General features: G+C 37.3%; 3 protein-coding genes across 3 annotated transcripts; 1 reads left to right on the forward strand and 2 right to left on the reverse strand.

Annotated features, from left to right (window-relative positions):
• Positions 1–890: 890 nt before the first annotated feature.
• LOC111790046 (probable pectinesterase 67) lies at positions 891–4209 on the forward strand. Its single transcript, XM_023670823.1, has 5 exons — positions 891–1270; positions 1372–1534; positions 1656–1862; positions 2881–3128; positions 3871–4209. Exons 1-5 carry the CDS (start codon positions 993–995, stop codon positions 4022–4024), a joined length of 1050 nt encoding a protein of 349 aa, XP_023526591.1. The 5' UTR covers positions 891–992; the 3' UTR covers positions 4025–4209.
• Positions 4210–4426: 217 nt separating this feature from the next.
• On the reverse strand, positions 4427–5248 carry LOC111790282 (glycine-rich cell wall structural protein-like). The gene has a single exon (XM_023671146.1). It carries the CDS (start codon positions 5246–5248, stop codon positions 4427–4429), a length of 822 nt encoding a protein of 273 aa, XP_023526914.1.
• A 2268-nt stretch (positions 5249–7516) lies between these two features.
• On the reverse strand, positions 7517–13078 carry LOC111790202 (phytochrome B-like). Its single transcript, XM_023671050.1, has 4 exons — positions 10900–13078; positions 9943–10750; positions 9007–9300; positions 7517–8126 (listed from the first exon to the last, which is right to left on the reverse strand). The coding sequence occupies exons 1-4, from the start codon at positions 12971–12973 to the stop codon at positions 7907–7909; spliced, it is 3396 nt and encodes a 1131-aa protein (XP_023526818.1). The 5' UTR covers positions 12974–13078; the 3' UTR covers positions 7517–7906.
• Positions 13079–19930: the final 6852 nt, after the last annotated feature.

The raw sequence follows: 19930 nt of genomic DNA on the forward strand, positions 1-19930 counted from the left end.
GTTTACATTTTATTTTTGTTACTAACTTTGAAGATTTTTATTTATTTATTTATTTATTTTGCTGAACTTTTAATTAAAATATTTAATTTAGGCATTGAGTTTATAATCAATTTGTTATTGTTTTTCTTTTAATAAATGTTGTTGATGTCTGTTAACGAATGAAGATAACCCAGATCTGCCAAACTTAATGCATGGCTAGCCATGGCGTTAAATTGGTGTATCATTCTCAGTCAAATACGATTTTTTTCGAGTTCAACTAAAATATGAGAGTAAATTCTCGAATAGAAAATTTATAATTTAAACCATAAATTTAATATATTTGTTTCAAAATAATATAACTAAACTGATTAAACATTAGTGACTTTTACTAAAATATCAAACTTTCGAATTCCAAAAAAAAAAAAAAAAGTATCAAATTCACGGACTAAAAAAGTTAAAAAAAGGAAAAAAAAAATCAATTTATACCGATCAATTAAAACTTATTAATTATGTGATCAAAACCCTCCATTTTCATATAATGATTTATGTTAAGTTAAATTTAAAATTATATGAATATTATTATTCTTTTTAATTAAGAAAAATATAAGAATTGGAATTGTAATGGTTTTAACCCCTAAATATTAGGGATTATTGTAAAGTTTGGTACAAATAATATATTTTTTTAATAAAAAAATTAGTTATATTTTATGCATTGTAACAAATTACAAATGTTAATTACATTGATTATTGTTGGAAGGCTAATTTCTTGAAAACTAATTGATTAAAAAAGAAAAGGGAAAATGAAAAAAAAAAAAAAAAAAAAACTAATAATTGCATTTTGTACCACTAAAATAAACCGTTAAAAAGCCCTCCAAAATTGGAGAATCCTTTCCAACCAACAATTTCCCACTTTATTTCTCAAACCTTCCGTATTAAATCTCATTCCTCAATCTTCCAAATTCCAATTCATTTCGTTTCATTCCTCAAGAATCGTTCTCTTCATCTCCAAAATCATGGCTGATTCATCCTCGAATTCCCTATGCAATCTGATTCACATTGCATTCGCAATCGCTTTTGCTCTGTTAATCTCATCTCCGATCGGTTCTTACGGCTTTACTGCGCAAAATGTGATCAATTCGCCATTGTTGACGAAGAAGATCGCCACAAATCGCACGATCAAGGTTGATATCAACGGAAATGGCGAGTTCACGTCCATTCAAGCTGCAGTCGATGCTGTTCCGGAGGGGAATTCGCAGTGGATGATCATCCATGTTAGGAAAGGAATTTACAGGTGATTTCTAGCGTTTTCTCTTCCGGATTCTTACATTGATGTGATAAATTGTTCGTTTGTGTTTTTAATTGACGAAAGAGTGCGTGTTCTTGGCTCTGTAGAGAGAAGGTTCATATTCCGTCGAGTAAGCCGTACATCTTCTTGAGAGGAAACGGAAAAGGAAGGACGCACATGGTTTGGTCACAGAGCTCTAATGATAACATTGAATCTGCTACTTTTAAAGTCGAAGCCAAACATTTCATTGCTTTTGGAATTAGCTTCAAGGTCCAACATATTTCTCGATTCCTTTGGTGATTTTTGCCTAAATTAGCTTCAAAATGTATTCAGTTATTCCATTGATTTCTCTCTTTTTTCGTTTATTTCTTCTGGAAATTTTCCTATACAGAATGAGGCTCCGACTGGAGTGGCTTACACATCGCAAAATCAGTCGGTAGCGGCATTCATTGCCGCAGATAAAGTCGCATTTTACCATTGTGGATTCTACAGCACTCACAATACGCTGTTCGATTACAAAGGCAGACATTATTATGACGGTTGCTACATTCAAGGCTCAATTGATTTTATCTTTGGCCGCGGCAAATCCGTCTTCCACGTAATTCTTTTCCCTTCCTTTCTCTACTGTTGCTTGCTCTCTGAAGAATTTAGAATACCTTTGGTGTTTTATACATGGAATATTTACAGTTCTCTTAATAACCGTTTCATATTTCATTTTTGGATTCTGGTTTTTAGTTTCTTAAAACTAAATTTATAAACGTTATTCTACCTCTTTCCATGTTTGTTCTTCACTTTCTAGTAATGTTTTCAAAACTACTTACAAATAGTTTTCAAACATAAACGAGGATGGTTGGGAGGAGTCCTACATTGGTTAGTTTAGGTAATGATCATAGGTTTTAAGCAAGGAATACATCTCCATTGATATGAGGTCTTTTGGGAAGCCTAAAGCAAAGTCATGAGAACTTATGCTCAAAGTGGATAATATCATACCATTGTGGGGATCAGTGTTTCCTAACATGGTATATGAATCATGCCTTTAACTTAGCCATGTTAATAGAATCCTCAAATGTCGAACAAAGAAGTTGTGAGCCTTGAAGTCAAAAGTGACTCAAGTGTCGAATAAATAGTGTACTTTGTTTGAGGACTCCATACTTTGTTTGAGGACTCCATACTTTGTTTGAGGACTCCATACTTTGTTTGAGGACTCCATACTTTGTTTGAGGACTCTAGAAAAGGAGTCGAGCCTCGATTAAGGGGAGACAGTTCGATGGCTCCATCAGGGGAGGCTCTATAGTATAGTTTATTCGAGGGGAGGATTGTAGGGGATCATAGGTTTATAAGTGAGGAATACATCTCCATTGGTATACATACGAGTTTATGCTCAAAGTGAACAATATCATGCAACTGTAAAGATAGGTAATGATAGGTAATTCGTAACAGCATGCATATTTGATTTGAAAAAAATGATGTAGTGTGTTAAAAACAGGTCAACTTAAGAATTTAGAAGCTCATGTAACCAAGTAATTTCATTATAGTCTAATCTTTCTTTCATTTTTCTTGGTGGGATGTGATGATTTTCCATGAAAAACGATGTTATATTGTTGCTGTGGATGCAGAATTGTGAGATGTTTGTGATTGATGACAAGAGATTGACGGTCCGTGGTTCAGTCACAGCTCAAAACAGAAAAAGTGCAGATGAGAACAGCGGGTTTGTTTTCATCAGAGGAAAGGTTTACGGAATTGGCGGTGTGTATTTGGGGAGAGCAAAAGGTGCATTTTCCAGAGTCGTCTTTGCCAAGACTTACTTCTCCATGACTGTTCTTCCTGCTGGTTGGACCAATTGGAGCTATTCTGGTGGCACAGAGTAAGCACTCCCTCTCTCCCCCATTTACGCGTTTATAATTGCTAGGAATCATGCTAGGAATCACGTACCATGCTGCGATATTGTCTACTTTGAGCATAAGTTCTCATACCAATAGAGATATATTCCTTACTTATAAACCTACTATCATCCTCTAAATTGGCCAATGGGAGACTCCCTCTCAACAATTCTCAACATGAACTAGTCTTTAACTAGTTGAATTATGTTTGATTTAGTCGTTTACTGAATTATTAGGAATCACGAACCTCCATAATTGTAGGATACTTTCTACTTTGAACATAAGCTCTCATGACTTTATTTCTTTGTTTTCCCACACCCCTCGTGCCAATTGAGATATATTCCTTATTTATAAATCCACTATCATCCTCTAAATTTGCCAATGTGAGACTCCCTCTCAACAATTCTCAACATGAACTAGTCTTTAACTAGTTGAATTATACTTGATTTAGCTGTTTACTGAACTATTAGGAATTACGAACCTCTATAATAGTATGATACTTTCCAATTTGAACATAAGCTCTCTGACTTTGTTTTTTGTTTTTCCAAACAACCTCATGCCAATTGAGATATATTCCTTATTTTTAAATTCATGATCATCCTCTAAATTAGTTAGCGTAAAATTTCCTCCCAACAATCTTCAACTTGAACTAGTTTTTAATGGTTGATAATTACTTGAACTAAACTAGTATTTTTGTAAGTTCAACCAGTGTTTTTGTGATTACAGGAATCTGTATCATTCAGAATATGATTGCCATGGACCAGGAGCAGAAAAAGGGAACCGAGCACCATGGGCCAAACAGCTAACTGACAAGGAAGCTGACCAGTATATGGACATCAGCTTTATTGAAGGGGCTGATTGGCTTCCTGCGTGGCTATAAGCAAAAAACAGAAAAAAAAAAAAAAAAAAAAAGGCTAAGCTAATTCACTCCTCTCGCAAGTCCTTCTCCCCTTTATTTTTATAAATTTACGGTCTATTCGGGTTCTTTTTGCAAGCTATTTCGCAAAGATTTCGCAAAGATTCTTAAAACTATTTGTTCCAATGAGACGAAATATTGAATTCAAATTCTTCTCTTTTTTTTTTTTATTTTTTTTTTTAAATCTTTTTCTGGTTATCTTATTACGTAGAATTGGAAGTAGAAATAGGTAGTGGTCTTTGCATGAGCATTTTCTGGTGGCTGCATGCATATTAGCTTTTGTAAATATATTGGGAAAATTTCCAGGACTTTGGGAGTATCTATATCTACTCCCTTTTTTAACATCATATTTGATTTGGTCTGATTTTAGACTCTGCCACCGAATCCTCCCCCTGAACCGCCACCAAAGCCTCCTCCTCCACCTGCTCCGCCTCCAAATCCACCTCCTTTACCACCTCCAAAACCTCCTCCTGCTCCGCCCCCATGGCCTCCTCCGAAACCACCTCCTGCTCCCCCGCCAGCTCCGCCTCCAAAGCCCCCTCCTGCTCCTCCACCAGCTCCGCCTCCAAATCCACCTCCCGCTCCGCCTCCAAATCCACCTCCCGCTCCGCCTCCATGGCCACCTCCGAAACCGCCTCCTGCTCCACCACCAGCTCCACCTCCTGCTCCGCCTCCAAACCCACCTCCTGCTCCGCCTCCTGCTCCGCCTCCCGCTCCGCCTCCGAAACCACCTCCTTTACCACCTCCGAAACCACCTCCCGCTCCCCCACCAGCTCCGCCTCCAAAACCACCGCCTGCTCCGCCACCAGCTCCACCTCCAGCTCCACCTCCAAATCCACCTCCTTTACCACCTCCAAATCCACCTCCAGCTCCGCCTCCTAATCCACCTCCCCCTCCAATTCCGCCGCCATGGCCACCTCCGAATCCACCTCCAGCTCCGCCTCCTAATCCACCGCCGCCTCCTAATCCACCTCCACCTCCTAATCCACCGCCATGCCCACCTCCAAAACCACCACCAAGGCCACCTCCAGCTCCGGCTCCAGCTCCACCTCCAAACCCACCACCAGCACCACCGCCAAGACCACCACCAAGCGTCTCCTTCTCCAACTTCCGGCTTTCAGCAAATCCCACAATCAAAAATGCCAGAACAAGAGCCAAGCCTCCAACCTTGTAAGTAATTTTGGCCATACTCCTTAAGCTAGAAAGAGTAGAGCTCACTTTTTGAATGCACAATAATGCATTGTAGAGATTATTGTTATTATTTATAGCGAGAGAAGTGCAGGCAGGGGAACAGCATTAATGCATGCAGTTGAGACTCCTCTTGTTTGACTGTTTTAGTTGGTTGGGACACTCTTTAGAACTTAATGAAATGCCTAAGTTTTCAACTAAGGGGCCGTTGAGTTCCTTAATTTGCTTGGCTCCACCTCTCATCTGCTAACCGATTTTACAGCACAGATCCATCCATTTTCCTGTATTTGCACAAAAAGTCCTCCTCCAATGCCCCACTTGGTCCCATCTGAGCCACGGACTCTCAGTTTTCTTTGAATTATTCATAGACCCAATTATGCATGGGTTAGATTTGTGGGAAGTCATCATTCCAATACACACCATGGTTTTCATGATCCCCTAATCACCCACTTGCTTGTGTGTATGTATGTCACGGCTACACGGGTATCTATCTATATTTAAGATAAGATAAGATTGTAATCGATATTTTATCTATTAGTTAGTTTTATTTAGTGGAATAGATCTATCGAATACAGATAAGAAAAAATGTTGCATGTGAATGTGATCGAGCCACCCCAAATTTATTTACCTAAATGTTTACTCTTTTTTTTAATTGTAATTCATGTTNCTATTGGTTTTTTTTTTTTTTTTTTTTTTTTAATAAAATAAATGCATCGAGCACATGTATCTAAACCAATTGAACTATAGTCGAATTTTTTCCATTTAATAAAAAATGTTACATGTCATAAAGTTACCCTAAGTTTAATTACTCACTAACATATAAAATGTTTGATAAATTTCTATATTTAAAATTCTAATTGATATTTTATCTATGGATATGGTTCTTTTTTGTAGTGGAATAAATTCATCGAGCAGATATCTAAATCAATTGAATTATATCAACTTTTTCTATTAAAGAAAAATGGTTGAGTCCAATTTTTCAAAATTAATTACTCAGTGTATTAAATGTTTGATAAGATTTAAATATGAATAATGTCTACTTATCCAAATTTAATTACTACTTATCCAAATTTAATTATCCAGTAAAATATTAAATGTTATAAGATTTAAATGATTTAAATGGGTATAATGTCTACTTCTCTAAATTTAATTATCAAGTAAAATATTAAATATTTATAAGATTTAAATATGAATAATGTCTCCTTCTCCAAATTTAATCATCCAGTAAAATATTAAATGTTTAATAAGATTTAAATATGGAATAATGTCCACTTGATTGAATCAATTATCCTTCATTATATTGGATTTCAATCTGTCCATAAATTTTTTTTTTGTAGACTATAGGAATAATTATTCACAGTTTAATTGGTTTTTAATTCTTTCCAAATTTAAAATTAATTTAGGGATGTAAATGAAGTAGGATGGGGACAAAAATGAGCATCCCCACCCTCTCCCGGTAAAATTCACTGTTTATCTTTTGGAACTGAATAAAGTTCCCTATAGAAAATTCTTAGGGATCAGGTCCCATACAAAAATATTCCCTGTTCGTGATTTTTAAAATCTTTTTTTAATACAAAAATTACATTTCAATCGTTAATTCTCAATGAATATTTACTATTTAGAGATAATTCAACTTTTATTAGAAAAAATACAAAATATCTCATGAAATTATACATATATATTTATAAAAAAATATTGTAGGAGCAAGAGAATGGATTTCAGTCCCCATTTTTCTAAAATTTTACTCTGATTTTGTGAGATTCTACATCGGTTGGCAAGGGGAATGAAACATTATTGTGTGTGAATCTCGTCATAATATATGCCTTTTAAAATTGTGAGATTGACGATGATATGCAATGAGTCAAAACGGACAATATTTACTAGCTATCTGTTACAAATAGTATTAGAGGCAAACATTGAGTGGTATAACAGCGAGAACGCTGGCCCCCAAGGGAGTGGATTGTGAGATTCCACGTCGGTTGAAGAAGGAAACAAAATATTCCTTAGTGGAGAAATCTCACTCTACTAAACACGTTTTAAAATTCTGAGGCTAACCCTAAACCCTAAACACTACGTAAGGCAAAACAAACAATATCAAAAATAAAATAAACAAACAAAATAAATAGTTTTTTCTTAAAAAAATAACAATAAACAAACAAACAAGAAGAAAAAAATAACATAAAATAAACTCTACAATGAGTTCATAATTCATTCAGTGATGCCAATTTACTTAGGCCCTTCAAAATTACCATTCATTGTTCAGAGCAATAACTTAAAATCTCAAAATATTCATTCTCCCTTTCCTATAAGCCAGCAGCTCAAATAGTACTTCATAATATTACAGAAGAAATGGTAAGAACAGAGGAATTGAAGATGCAACTCAACTTAACCACAACAGAACCTTCAAATCCTCTAATACGACAATTTCTAACAGCAACAAAGACAATTCTATAGTACCTAATAGCACTAGCAGCATCTCATCTAGAACAAGCAGGTCAGTGAAGTGATGTACATAAAACAGTCTTTATTATTCGCCTACTAATTATATCACACGGCCTTGACGACATGTAAGTTCAGAGCTCAGCTTATGAACAATGACTCGAAAATTACACAAGTATCTTATGTTAATCAGGGAAAGTTTGTAAGGGGTCGAAGAAACTAACCGACGTCGTTTAGGCCTCTCTCTGTCAAGGGGAGTTCGAGAGTGATCAAGAAATAACACCTTTCAGACTCTCTGATGTACTGGACTTCACCATTCATGAGCTTCAGTATCTTTCTGCACATGCTTAAGCCTAAGCCTTCTTGAGTCACCCATCTGCCACTATGAAACATGTCCTGAACCAACTCAGGTGGTAGACCTTCCCCAGGGCATACAATCCTTCGTCATAATAACATATGTTAGCAAGCTTTTGGAACTAATGTTTTCCTCCATCTTTTGATAATAAAGAGCTTTCGTAGAACAAAATGAAAAGAATATACAAATACAAAAAAGAAAAAGAAAAAACAAGAGACCCAAAAGCTACAGAAAAGATCTAATAATTGAAGTCCTTATAAGTATAATCTCATCTGCCGTTCAGATCTTATTGAGGATTGTTGAAGATTATTGGGAGGGAGTTCCACAGTGGCTAATTAAGGGGATGATCATAGGTCTATAGGTAAGGAATACTATCTCCATTGTTATGAAGCCTTCTGGGGAAACCGAAAGCAAAGCCATGAGAGCTTATGCTCAAAGTGGAAAATATCATACCATTGTGGAGGGTCTGTGATTCCTATATGGTATCAAAGTAATGCCCTTAACTTAATCATGTTAATAGAATTCTAAAGTGTCGAACAAAGGGTGTACTTTGTTTGAGGGCTCCAGAGAAATGAGTCGAGCCTCGATTAAGGGGAGGCTGTTCAAGGGCTACATAGGTTTTGGGGGAGACTTGTTCAAGGGGAGAATTATTGAGGATTGTTGGGAGCGAGTCCCACGTTGGCTACTTAAGGAGAAGATCATAAGTTTATAAGTAATGAATATTATCTCCATTGGTATGAGGCCTTTTGGGAAATCCGAAAGCAAAGTTACGAGAGCTTATGCTCAAAGTGGACAATATCACACCATTGTGGAAGTCCGTGATTCCTAACATAAAAATCCTATCGAAACTAATAATATTGTTGAAACAAGGAACCAGAACTATGCATTTACATCATGTTATTTCGTTCAGTTTTCAGTATCTTCAGCTCAAACATATGTGAAGAATGATTGGATGTTAAAATACCTGAATTCAGTGTGTGCAAGAGTATGTCCATCTGGATTTTGCTTCAGGAATGGACAGACACGTATTTCTACCCAACCTTCTGGAGAGGGTGCGTAACGGACCATATTCAACAAGAAATCAGCTAAGACCTGTTGAATCCTCATTTGATCGCCATAGACAGCCATAGTCTTTACTTCTTCTGGTATATCACGGATCAGCTGTAAGTTCCTTTCTCTGAGGAGTATCATCACTTGGCTAACAACAGCATTGATAACACTTCCCAATAAGAACTCCCCCTTCTCAAGTTCCATCGTACTGATTACAAGAACAATCAGAAAATTACAATCACTTGTCGAGACATATTATTAACCAAGGAGAATGATGTACATGAATCCAAAAAAGCAAGCAGAATAGAAACAATTTAGAATAAAGATAACTTGGTACTTGTTTCAAGATTTTCATCCAGTTGGTAATAATAGAAGACTAGAAGAAAATTCCTCAATTCTACACAAAACATATGGACTTCTTTGTTACCTCTTCAATATTAGGTGTACATTGTTCTTAGTGGCAGATTGACCATTAAGGAAGAAACACAGAAATGTTACTAGATCAGTTGCAGCCATGGCATTTCCCCCATCACCCAGGATTTCCTGGTTTAATCCAAATAAGGATGTTCTTATGATTGAAAACATCTAATTATATACAGATGCAGCCAGGTAAGTAATGAAACTGTCCCAAAACTAAAGCACAAACCAAACAATTACCAAAAGAAGATAACTAATGTACCCCACATAGCTTACAGACTCTCTGATAACCATTCCAAAGATGAATCAAATAAGTTTTCCGTTCATGGAGAAAGTAAATTCAATTGAATGCAAAAAAGATGCAATTAAACGTACGGATTCATACACTATATCTTTGCTATAAAAGACTGATGATTGTTAAAGAACAACTTACCCATCATCAATACATTCCAAATCCATATCTTCTATAATCTTCAACATCTGCTTTTCACAAGCAACACTGGTCTCGAGGAACTGTTTTTGATCTTCACTCAAATCTGTAGCCTCCAAAAGTGAGTTAGTGAAGCGTATACCACTCAAAGGACTCTTCACTTCCTGGCAAATGTAAGCCAGTTCTTTCATCCTAGCAAACCGGTTCTTCTCCTGTTGCCTCTGCATTCTAAGAGTTTGCTGCAATTCAGGACTAGCTATCTGTAAGAAGCAGAAAGCTCCAACAATCTGACCCTCCATATTCATCCTCTTATTTGCTGTCAAGAGAGCTTGCACATATTTCCCCTTTTTGTCATAAAAAGAAAAGGGGTATTTTTCATTGTCCTGCCCACCAATTGCACTGTGCAAGACAATCATAAATTTGGTCAATGCATCTGGACCCTTCAGTCGACAACAACTTCCAAAAACCTCTCCTACTAGCATTTTTCCAATTATCTCCTCTTTGGACCATCCAGTGAGCTTTTCCATGGCGGTATTCCATTCTGAGCAACATGTATTGTCGTCTGAAGCAAATATTGGAGGGATAAGAGGATTTGGACTATGAACGATTGCTTTGTAATCACCTTGTATGCTAATAAATTTGTCCATGAACACTTTTTGGCAGGTAACATCTTGACCAACAAAACAAACACCAACTATATTATCGGTGTAGTCCCTGCTAGAGCAAGCATTTACAACCACAAAAATTGGCGTTCTTTGATCTTCCGGCCCAAATGTCCTCATTTTTATCTCTACATTTTTGTCTTCTTCACCTGCATTTTGCCAACAAGTGCAATTTTCCATATTTACTTTCTCAAGAAACTATAAATGCACCCACATATGTGATAGAACCCAAATCTATTGCAATATAAAAAAAAATTAAGAGAGCTACAAGATAAACCATGTAATTTAAGGTACTTACCTTTTAAAGCCCGGGAAACAAGTTTGTCGACTGTTTCTTCAGATTCTTTATACACAAGATCACGAACTAAGGATTTCCCCATAGCTTCCTCAGCTGCAAGCCCAGTCAACTCAGCTATCTTCGTGTTCCATCCATTGATATGACCATCGGCATCTACAGCGAAGATAGGGGCAGTTGCAGTCTCAATTAACCTGACCATCTCTCTTGCAACTGAGCTGAGCTCATCAATCCCTTGTAAGTCAAGATCCCCTAGTTGAGGGTGGACAACTGCCTTCGAAGTCATTGCCACATCTTCCTTAAATGAATCTCGCAGAATAAGCTGCAATGAGTGAATTGCATCCATTTCTGCATTCTCCCATGGTAAACTACGGGATTTTACAACTTCCAAGAATGCCTTGAATGAAGAACGTGGATGCATTCTTTGACCATCGTCCTTATCCTCTGGGTGATGCTTTGCGCCACCCCATTTGATCTCTTTTGCTGTATGTGATCGGAACCAAAATAGCAAATCCCTTTTTGTGATGTAAGCAACAGCCATTCCACAAACTGCATCACCCAGCAAGGCTGCCCCTGGATATCCAGCATCACCCAAGCTATCTGTACTTAAACCAGTTGAATCTCCATGGAAAGCCAACAACCATTCCACAATATCCTTTATTTCGGCCTCGGTTGGCGTAACACCCAGAGGGTAATATTTCCCTTGATAGTAGAGAGCTGCCCCATCACACTTTACAAGGTCCATGATGCTTGGACTCTGTGTAACAATCCCAGTTGGGGAATCACGAAGAAGCATGTCACACAAGAGAGTTTGAGTCCTCAAAACATGTTTCTCAGACATCTGTGAAGCCAACTGCAATTCCATATTCAGTTGAAGCCCAAAGGCTTGCATTAGAAACTCACAGGCATACCGAAGTGGGAATGGAATACACCGAGCAGAAGTATGGTGGCATACAACCAAACCCCAAAGCCTTGTTGAGTTTTGGCCGCCAATAGCTTCATCATCATTACCATTGATAATAACTGCCATTGCTAATGAAGCAATGGAGCCCATATTGGCCATATACTGAGCATGGCAGCCATGGGGAGCACGAAGAGTTGAACCCACCAAGCATAGATGTTGCATAAGCCCTGGCTCCTGAATTACACGAACTGGAGAGGCATTGCAATCAACGATCATCCTAACACGGTTTTGCTTAAACAAAAACCTTGATGCCTGAGGAATATCAGTAGAAGGATAATGCAATCCAATGTATGGCTCTAAGTCAGCCCTCTTGCTTTCAGCCACAACCTCACCATGCTCATCCTCATGAAATTTATACACCATAACCCTATCATATCCAGTAAGCTCCCTAACACTCTCAACCACAGTATCACACAACAGTTTAATATCTCCACCAGGGAGTGATTGTAACTGAGAAATAGCACGTACCGCAAGTTTTTGCGATTGGACTGCTCCAGCAATAGAAAGGGCAGGATCCTCCGTTCTTGCAGGCTCCAAATCAATCACAATTCCCACATCAATCCTATGCAAAATTGCGTAAAAAGGCTTACCAGAATTCTTGGAATGAATCCAAACAGGGTTCAACAAAGTGATTTCTCGAGCCCCAAATGCCTTCTCGAGCAGAATTGCACTGTTGGAAGTGAACAAATTCCGTACATCAGTCCCAATTGTGAGGATCTCAGGCTTTTCAAGACTCGGCACGGATTGGGGAGTTAAACCGAGCAATTCCCTAGCGTTCTCACTGTATGCAATAACCCGAAAACTAGCCTCATCTATGGCTATCATACATCCAAAGGGCTGGATATGGCCGCCTCTTTGAATCTTCGACAAATAAGCAGTAATTTGCTGCTCCGGCACAGATTGCGTCGAAGTTCTTATAGATTGTGAGTAGTCAAAAGATTTCCCAGACTCACCTGACTGCTCGAACACCGCGTGAAGACGAGCATCGGCTGTGTACTGCGCTATGGCTTTGTTGATAGAATCTGTACGGTGAGATCGGAAATTGCTGGTATTCGTGTTCGAGGACTGTGCTTGTTGTTGATGCCAATGCGTCGCTCGATTACTGGAAACCATTTTCTTCACAACAAAATTCTTTCCACTAACTTTCACTTACTTACACAAATTCTTCAAATCCAAACCAACGATTCTCGTTTCAGTACCGGCAGCGACGGAGCTAAGAAAGCANTACACGAACTGGAGAGGCATTGCAATCAACGATCATCCTAACACGGTTTTGCTTAAACAAAAACCTTGATGCCTGAGGAATATCAGTAGAAGGATAATGCAATCCAATGTATGGCTCTAAGTCAGCCCTCTTGCTTTCAGCCACAACCTCACCATGCTCATCCTCATGAAATTTATACACCATAACCCTATCATATCCAGTAAGCTCCCTAACACTCTCAACCACAGTATCACACAACAGTTTAATATCTCCACCAGGGAGTGATTGTAACTGAGAAATAGCACGTACCGCAAGTTTTTGCGATTGGACTGCTCCAGCAATAGAAAGGGCAGGATCCTCCGTTCTTGCAGGCTCCAAATCAATCACAATTCCCACATCAATCCTATGCAAAATTGCGTAAAAAGGCTTACCAGAATTCTTGGAATGAATCCAAACAGGGTTCAACAAAGTGATTTCTCGAGCCCCAAATGCCTTCTCGAGCAGAATTGCACTGTTGGAAGTGAACAAATTCCGTACATCAGTCCCAATTGTGAGGATCTCAGGCTTTTCAAGACTCGGCACGGATTGGGGAGTTAAACCGAGCAATTCCCTAGCGTTCTCACTGTATGCAATAACCCGAAAACTAGCCTCATCTATGGCTATCATACATCCAAAGGGCTGGATATGGCCGCCTCTTTGAATCTTCGACAAATAAGCAGTAATTTGCTGCTCCGGCACAGATTGCGTCGAAGTTCTTATAGATTGTGAGTAGTCAAAAGATTTCCCAGACTCACCTGACTGCTCGAACACCGCGTGAAGACGAGCATCGGCTGTGTACTGCGCTATGGCTTTGTTGATNAAAAAAAAAAAAAAAAAAAAAAAAAAAAAAAAAAAAAAAAAAAAAAAAACAGAATCAAAAGCAAACAGATAACCAAACTCTCATCACTATGAGCAAAAGAAAATCCGGCTGAATTGAGAGATTTCAATAGTACGTGAGTTGCAGTAACACGATTGAATCCTGAACAGTTGTTTCTGTATTTCAAAAACAAANACCACAGTATCACACAACAGTTTAATATCTCCACCAGGGAGTGATTGTAACTGAGAAATAGCACGTACCGCAAGTTTTTGCGATTGGACTGCTCCAGCAATAGAAAGGGCAGGATCCTCCGTTCTTGCAGGCTCCAAATCAATCACAATTCCCACATCAATCCTATGCAAAATTGCGTAAAAAGGCTTACCAGAATTCTTGGAATGAATCCAAACAGGGTTCAACAAAGTGATTTCTCGAGCCCCAAATGCCTTCTCGAGCAGAATTGCACTGTTGGAAGTGAACAAATTCCGTACATCAGTCCCAATTGTGAGGATCTCAGGCTTTTCAAGACTCGGCACGGATTGGGGAGTTAAACCGAGCAATTCCCTAGCGTTCTCACTGTATGCAATAACCCGAAAACTAGCCTCATCTATGGCTATCATACATCCAAAGGGCTGGATATGGCCGCCTCTTTGAATCTTCGACAANAAAAAAAAAAAAAAAAAAAATCCTGATTTGTTCTTCGATGTCTCTCTCTTTTTTTTTTTTCTCTCACTATTTTCTCTGCGAATTCTTGGGGTTTTCTCTATCCATCATCTTTGCGGATGAAAATTGGAAATACGAAAGAAAATGCTTTTGATTGGTGGCTTATTTCCCTTCTCCTTTATTTATTTATTTATTTATTTATTTATTTATTTATTACAAGGCTGTTAATAATTAACAGCTTTTTAAAAAAATCTACTTTCAACCCCTAAACTTTTCGTATTTAAAGAATACTTTCCTAATTTTCTAATTATTAAATTAAAAAAAAAAACATTTTTTCTCTCTCCCATCTTTTTTTTTTTTTTAATAACTTAAACGAAACGAGTTCCCCTTCATTTCAAATGGGTTAAAAAAACAGAAACTGAGTCGTTAAGAAGTGAAAGATTGGAGGTAAAAGAACGAGTAAGAAAATTATAGTCGCCATCGACGTACAATGACAACCGACCACAGTTGGTCTAAATAGAAGGAAGTCGGAGTCCGACCCTGTCCGAAAAGAGCTCAGTATCCTAACTGAGGTTTACGACGGAACCGTTTGAAGCTGAAACTAGTTCATTCCTTGACCAACGTGTAAGAAAATTATAGTCGCCATCGACGTACAATGACAACCGACCACAGTTGGTCTAAATAGAAGGAAGTCGGACTCCGGCCCTATCCGAAAAGAGCTCAGTATCCTAACTGAGGTTTACGACGGAACTGTTTGAAGCTGAAACTAGCTCATTCCTTGACCAACGTGGGTGAGGAGAAATATTCTCGCAATGACTACGATCGATTCATCTCAATGTCTCTTCCACCATACAGGCAGTGAAAAAAACAACTAACAAAAATAAGGACAGTTAGGGAAAAGATATAAGAAGAAAGTGAAAGCCAAGGTCGTGCAAAAAAAAAATGTTTTTATTTAATAATTTAAAAATTAGAAAAATATTTTTTAATAAAAAACGTTAATAACTACATTATTTTTAAAAATTAAGCATACAAAATTATCGATTTATTTCTTTATTTAATTATCTATGGCGAGAAATTAAGTAATTTTTTAAAACTAAAAATAAAATAATTATATTAGAGAACCTTATAGTAAAAAAAATACAATATTTATTACCGTGACATTCATTGGATGAAAATTTAAATTTTACTGTAGCCGGTAAAAAAAAAATATATATTTTTGCCCCCAAATTTAAATTAAATTAATAAAGGGTCTCTTAGAAAGTAAAACTAATTATGACAGAGTGGCACTTTCTTATCCAAAAGTTAATAATATTTTATTAGTTTTAATAATAAAATAATAATAATAATAAAATAATGAAGCAGAATCTCTTGTAGTCTTTGAAGCGAGCAGAAGCCGCTGGCGGTAATATTTTATGCAAAAATAAAATAAGTTTTTAAATTATGCTCTTATAATTTACCAAATTTGTTTTGTATTTTTTATATTAATTTAAATTTATAAATAATGTTGAGAATTATTGGGACTGAGTCGCACATTGGTTAATTTAGTGGAAGATTATGAGTTTATAAGTGAAGAATACTATCTTCTTTGATATGAAACATTTTGGGAAGTCCAAAGCAACTATGCTGAAAGTGACAATATCATATCATTGTGGAAAGTCGTGACTTCTTAAATAAGATTTAAATAATATCACAAATATTTGTACTTAAAAGTAAATTAAAATAAAAAAATTTGATGACTCGACAATGTACTTTTTAATTTATAAAATAACCTATTGAATTTCTCATTAATTAATTAATTATATAATTAAATAATATTAATTTTTATTAAATAAACTAAATTGCTACAAATTTCGAAGTATAAGGACTACAATGTTACAAATATGATACTCAGATTTCTTCAATTTTCATTCATTTATAAATACACACTCCATTTTGCTGTCATCTTGTACAGGATTTAGGATACAATCCCGACATCTATTTTGAAGTTCTTATGATATGATTAATACACCTCGGTTCGTATCATATCCTATAATCACGAGACGAAACACATAGAATCTCAACGGGTAATTAAGAACTTAAAAGAAACAAATGAATATTGACACGAAAGGCCTCGTATTCATGCATGACCCTTTCTATGACCTAAAATACTTCAATTATTCTCTCCGTCCGAATATTTCATAAGTAGATAACGACGTAATCCAACTTGAAAAAGAACTTTCATTTGAATAACTTATCGATATCTGAATCCTAAACGCTCTGATTGATCGAAAACTTGACCTATTTTTGCGACATATAGGCTTTATCATTGTCATGCTTGTAAAGCACGCATGGCTAAGAACCAAAGTACAAGACGAAGGAGACTTATGAATAAAGTTTGTGGTCAATAATTTGTGTAGTGATGTGGACCATGCATGCTTGAGTTTGACTAATTGGAGATAAAAAGGTGGGCAGGTGAAGAATCATCGAATCCTTGTACAACCAAAACCCTAAATAAAGATAAGAGGATTTGGAATGGCAATCCGACTCGCCCAATCAGTTTCAATAACTCGAGATGTACTGGTAATTTCTTGTCCCGTTCCTTACCTCGACACAATACTTCGTTTTTGATGTGTCTTTAATCAATTAGTGTGAGATCCCACACCGATTGGAGAGTGGAACGAAACATTCCTTATAAATGTGTGGAAATTTCTCCCTTGTAGACCCGTTTTAAAACCGTGAGGCTGACGATGATATGTAACGGACTAAAGCGGACAATATATGGTAGCGGTGGGCTTGGGTTGTTGCAAGTAGTATCAGAGCCGAACACCGGACAACATACTAGCTAGGACATTGAGCCCCTAAGGGAAGTGGATTGTGAGATCCCACATCGGTTGGAGAAGGCAACGAAGCATTTCTTATAATAAGAGTGTGGAAACCTCTCCCTAACATATATGTTTTAGAACTGTTAGGTTGATGACGATATGTAATGGGCCTAAGCGGACAATATCTGCTAGCGGTGGGCTTGGGTTGTTGCAAGTAGTATCAGAGCCGAACACCGGACAACATACTAGCTAGGACATTGAGCCCCTAAGGAAAGTGGATTGTGAGATCCCACATCGGTTGGAGAAGGCAACGAAGCATTCCTTATAATAAGATTGTGGAAACCTCTCCCTAACATATGTGTTTTAGAACTGTTAGGTTGATGACGATACGTAATAGGCCAAAGCAAACAATATCTGCTAGCGGTGGGCTTGGGTTGTTGCAAGTGGTATTAGAGCCGAACACCGAACAGTATGCTAGCTAGGACGTCGAGACTCTAAGGGAAGTGGATTGTGAGATCTCACATCGGTTGGAGAGGGAAACGAAGCATTCCTTATAGTAAGGGTGTGGAAACCTCTCCCTAACATGTGTGTTTTAGAACCGTGAGGCTGATGACGATACATGATGGGCTAAAGTGGATAATATCTGCTAGCGGTAGGCTTAGGCTGTTACAAGTGGTATTAGAGCTAGATATCGAACGATATGCCAGCTAGGACATTAGGCTCCCGAGGAAAGTGGATTGTGAGATCCCACATCGGTTGGAGAGGGGAACGAAGCATTCCTTATAATAAGGGTGTGAAAACTTTTTCCTAATAGATGCGTTTTAAATCTGTGAGGTTGACGACGATACATAACTGCCAAAATGGACAATATCTACTAGCAATGAGCATGAGGTGTTACAGTTAGTTTAAGTTCACTTATTTCTTTTTGTACTTGATTCATTAACGTTTATCTATGACTTTATAGTTTTCTCGACATTGAAGATGTAGAAACTCAACTTTTGAAAAGAAAGTCAACTTTCTATCAAGACGGTGTTGACTTGAAACGATTAGAGACAATGTTGACTAGAAACAATATGATTAACTTTTAAGAAGAAATGTAAGTGTAATATTGTAGAAATCATTTCAAATTTTGAATAAAATTTGAGATCAGTAATTGAGTGTGGCATTGACCTAGAACGATCTGGCATTGTTTAGGTCTCAATTTTTGTTTCGGTTACAGTCCAAGTTCATCGCTAGTAGATATTGTCCGCTTTGACCCATTACATATCGTCGTCAGCCTCATGATTTTAAAGTATTATTTTTAAAATAAAGTAAGTGGAGCGGGTCGTAAGATGTGGCTTTTTCCTTCTCGTCAATGCTGGCGTCTCTTGAGCCGCCCCTGATTATTGATTTGAGGTTTGATAGGAGTTGGACTGAACCTATAGCCGACCCACCCCTGAGTTGTTAGGTTGGGTGCCAAGTTAGCACGTCTCATCGTCTCTATAACCGAAACAAATGTGTTGCATTGTCGATGGAAAATCCGCTCTCGGGTAGACGTAGCTTGGTCTAGAAATAAAAAAAAAAATAAAAAAAATAAAAAGAGAGAACGAGTACACAGGAGTATTTTATTTATTTATTTAGAACTATAGATGAAGACATAATTTGAATAAAATAATACATTTTTCATTAAAAAAAATGATATTTTTACTTAAGTTAAAAAAAAATATATTTTATCAAAAAAAATTATAATTTAATTTTTTTTACTATTAAATAAAAATTAATTTCACTGAACCGGAGTGACTCGGTGGCAGCTTTTTTTTGAAGAATCGGATCCGGTTTCTAATTCGGTATCGGATATTTATCGGCAGAATATCAGAAACCCACAAAATCAAACCAACAAATTGCCTCCACGTGGTAAACAAATAAGCGCAAGGATAAAAGTGCCGAGCCACTTCAATGACCGCCACGTGGAAAATAGGACCAGTCACATTTTAGCCGCCAACATATCGAAAATACCCTTTCGTTTCTTCCGCGACACAAAGCCGTATCGGCAGTACATTTGGAAGGTTAAAATCGTAATTTAGTCTCCGTTCTTCTTCTTCTCCAGAGAGCGCCTTCGAAAGCAAAATCAGACGGTAATCAATCTCTTCTCTTCTTCTCCTTCAATCTCATCTCTTCCTCTCAAAATCCTTACAATCTATCGAAATACAGATGCAATATCTCCACTATTCCCCTCCATTCCGCTCACAATTTCATCTCCGTTCCGCCGTGCTGTTCTTCCAGAGGCTCCTCAACGGTGGCTCTCGTCGCCGATCGATCATAGGACGGAGTGAACAGAGAGGCGTCGGAGGAGGCATTGGAAAAGACTCCTTCATTTGGCAGGTTTAGGGCTCCGATTTATTAACATGCATCTAATATCATCTCACCGATTTATGGTTTGAAATCATGCTCATATCAACATGCTAAAATACATATTCAAAGTTGTATAATCAATTTGTTAAAAACTAAGTAAAAAGTTAGGAACAAAATAGTTATAATTTTCAAGTTTAAGGACTAAAATAAGATAG

Source organism: Cucurbita pepo, chromosome LG03 (assembly GCF_002806865.2).
Source record: "Cucurbita pepo subsp. pepo cultivar mu-cu-16 chromosome LG03, ASM280686v2, whole genome shotgun sequence".
In the NCBI taxonomy this organism is placed as follows: Eukaryota; Viridiplantae; Streptophyta; class Magnoliopsida; order Cucurbitales; family Cucurbitaceae; genus Cucurbita; species Cucurbita pepo.

What these genes read in the sequence shown, in the direction of transcription:
- LOC111790282 (XM_023671146.1), bottom strand. Translation starts at nt 5,248, where the DNA reads ATGGCCAAAATTACTTACAAGGTTGGAGGCTTGGCTCTTGTTCTGGCA.
- LOC111790202 (XM_023671050.1), bottom strand. Translation starts at nt 12,973, where the DNA reads ATGGTTTCCAGTAATCGAGCGACGCATTGGCATCAACAACAAGCACAG. An exon ending in TGTTTCCCGGGCTTTAAAAG is followed by an intron (nt 10,751 to 10,899) that starts GTAAGTACCTTA and finishes GGCAAAATGCAG; the next exon opens with GTGAAGAAGACAAAAATGTA. An exon ending in TTGGAATGTATTGATGATGG is followed by an intron (nt 9,301 to 9,942) that starts GTAAGTTGTTCT and finishes TCTTGTAATCAG; the next exon opens with TACGATGGAACTTGAGAAGG.
- LOC111790046 (XM_023670823.1), top strand. Translation starts at nt 993, where the DNA reads ATGGCTGATTCATCCTCGAATTCCCTATGCAATCTGATTCACATTGCA. An exon ending in CTTTTGGAATTAGCTTCAAG is followed by an intron (nt 1,535 to 1,655) that starts GTCCAACATATT and finishes TTTCCTATACAG; the next exon opens with AATGAGGCTCCGACTGGAGT. An exon ending in GCGGCAAATCCGTCTTCCAC is followed by an intron (nt 1,863 to 2,880) that starts GTAATTCTTTTC and finishes CTGTGGATGCAG; the next exon opens with AATTGTGAGATGTTTGTGAT.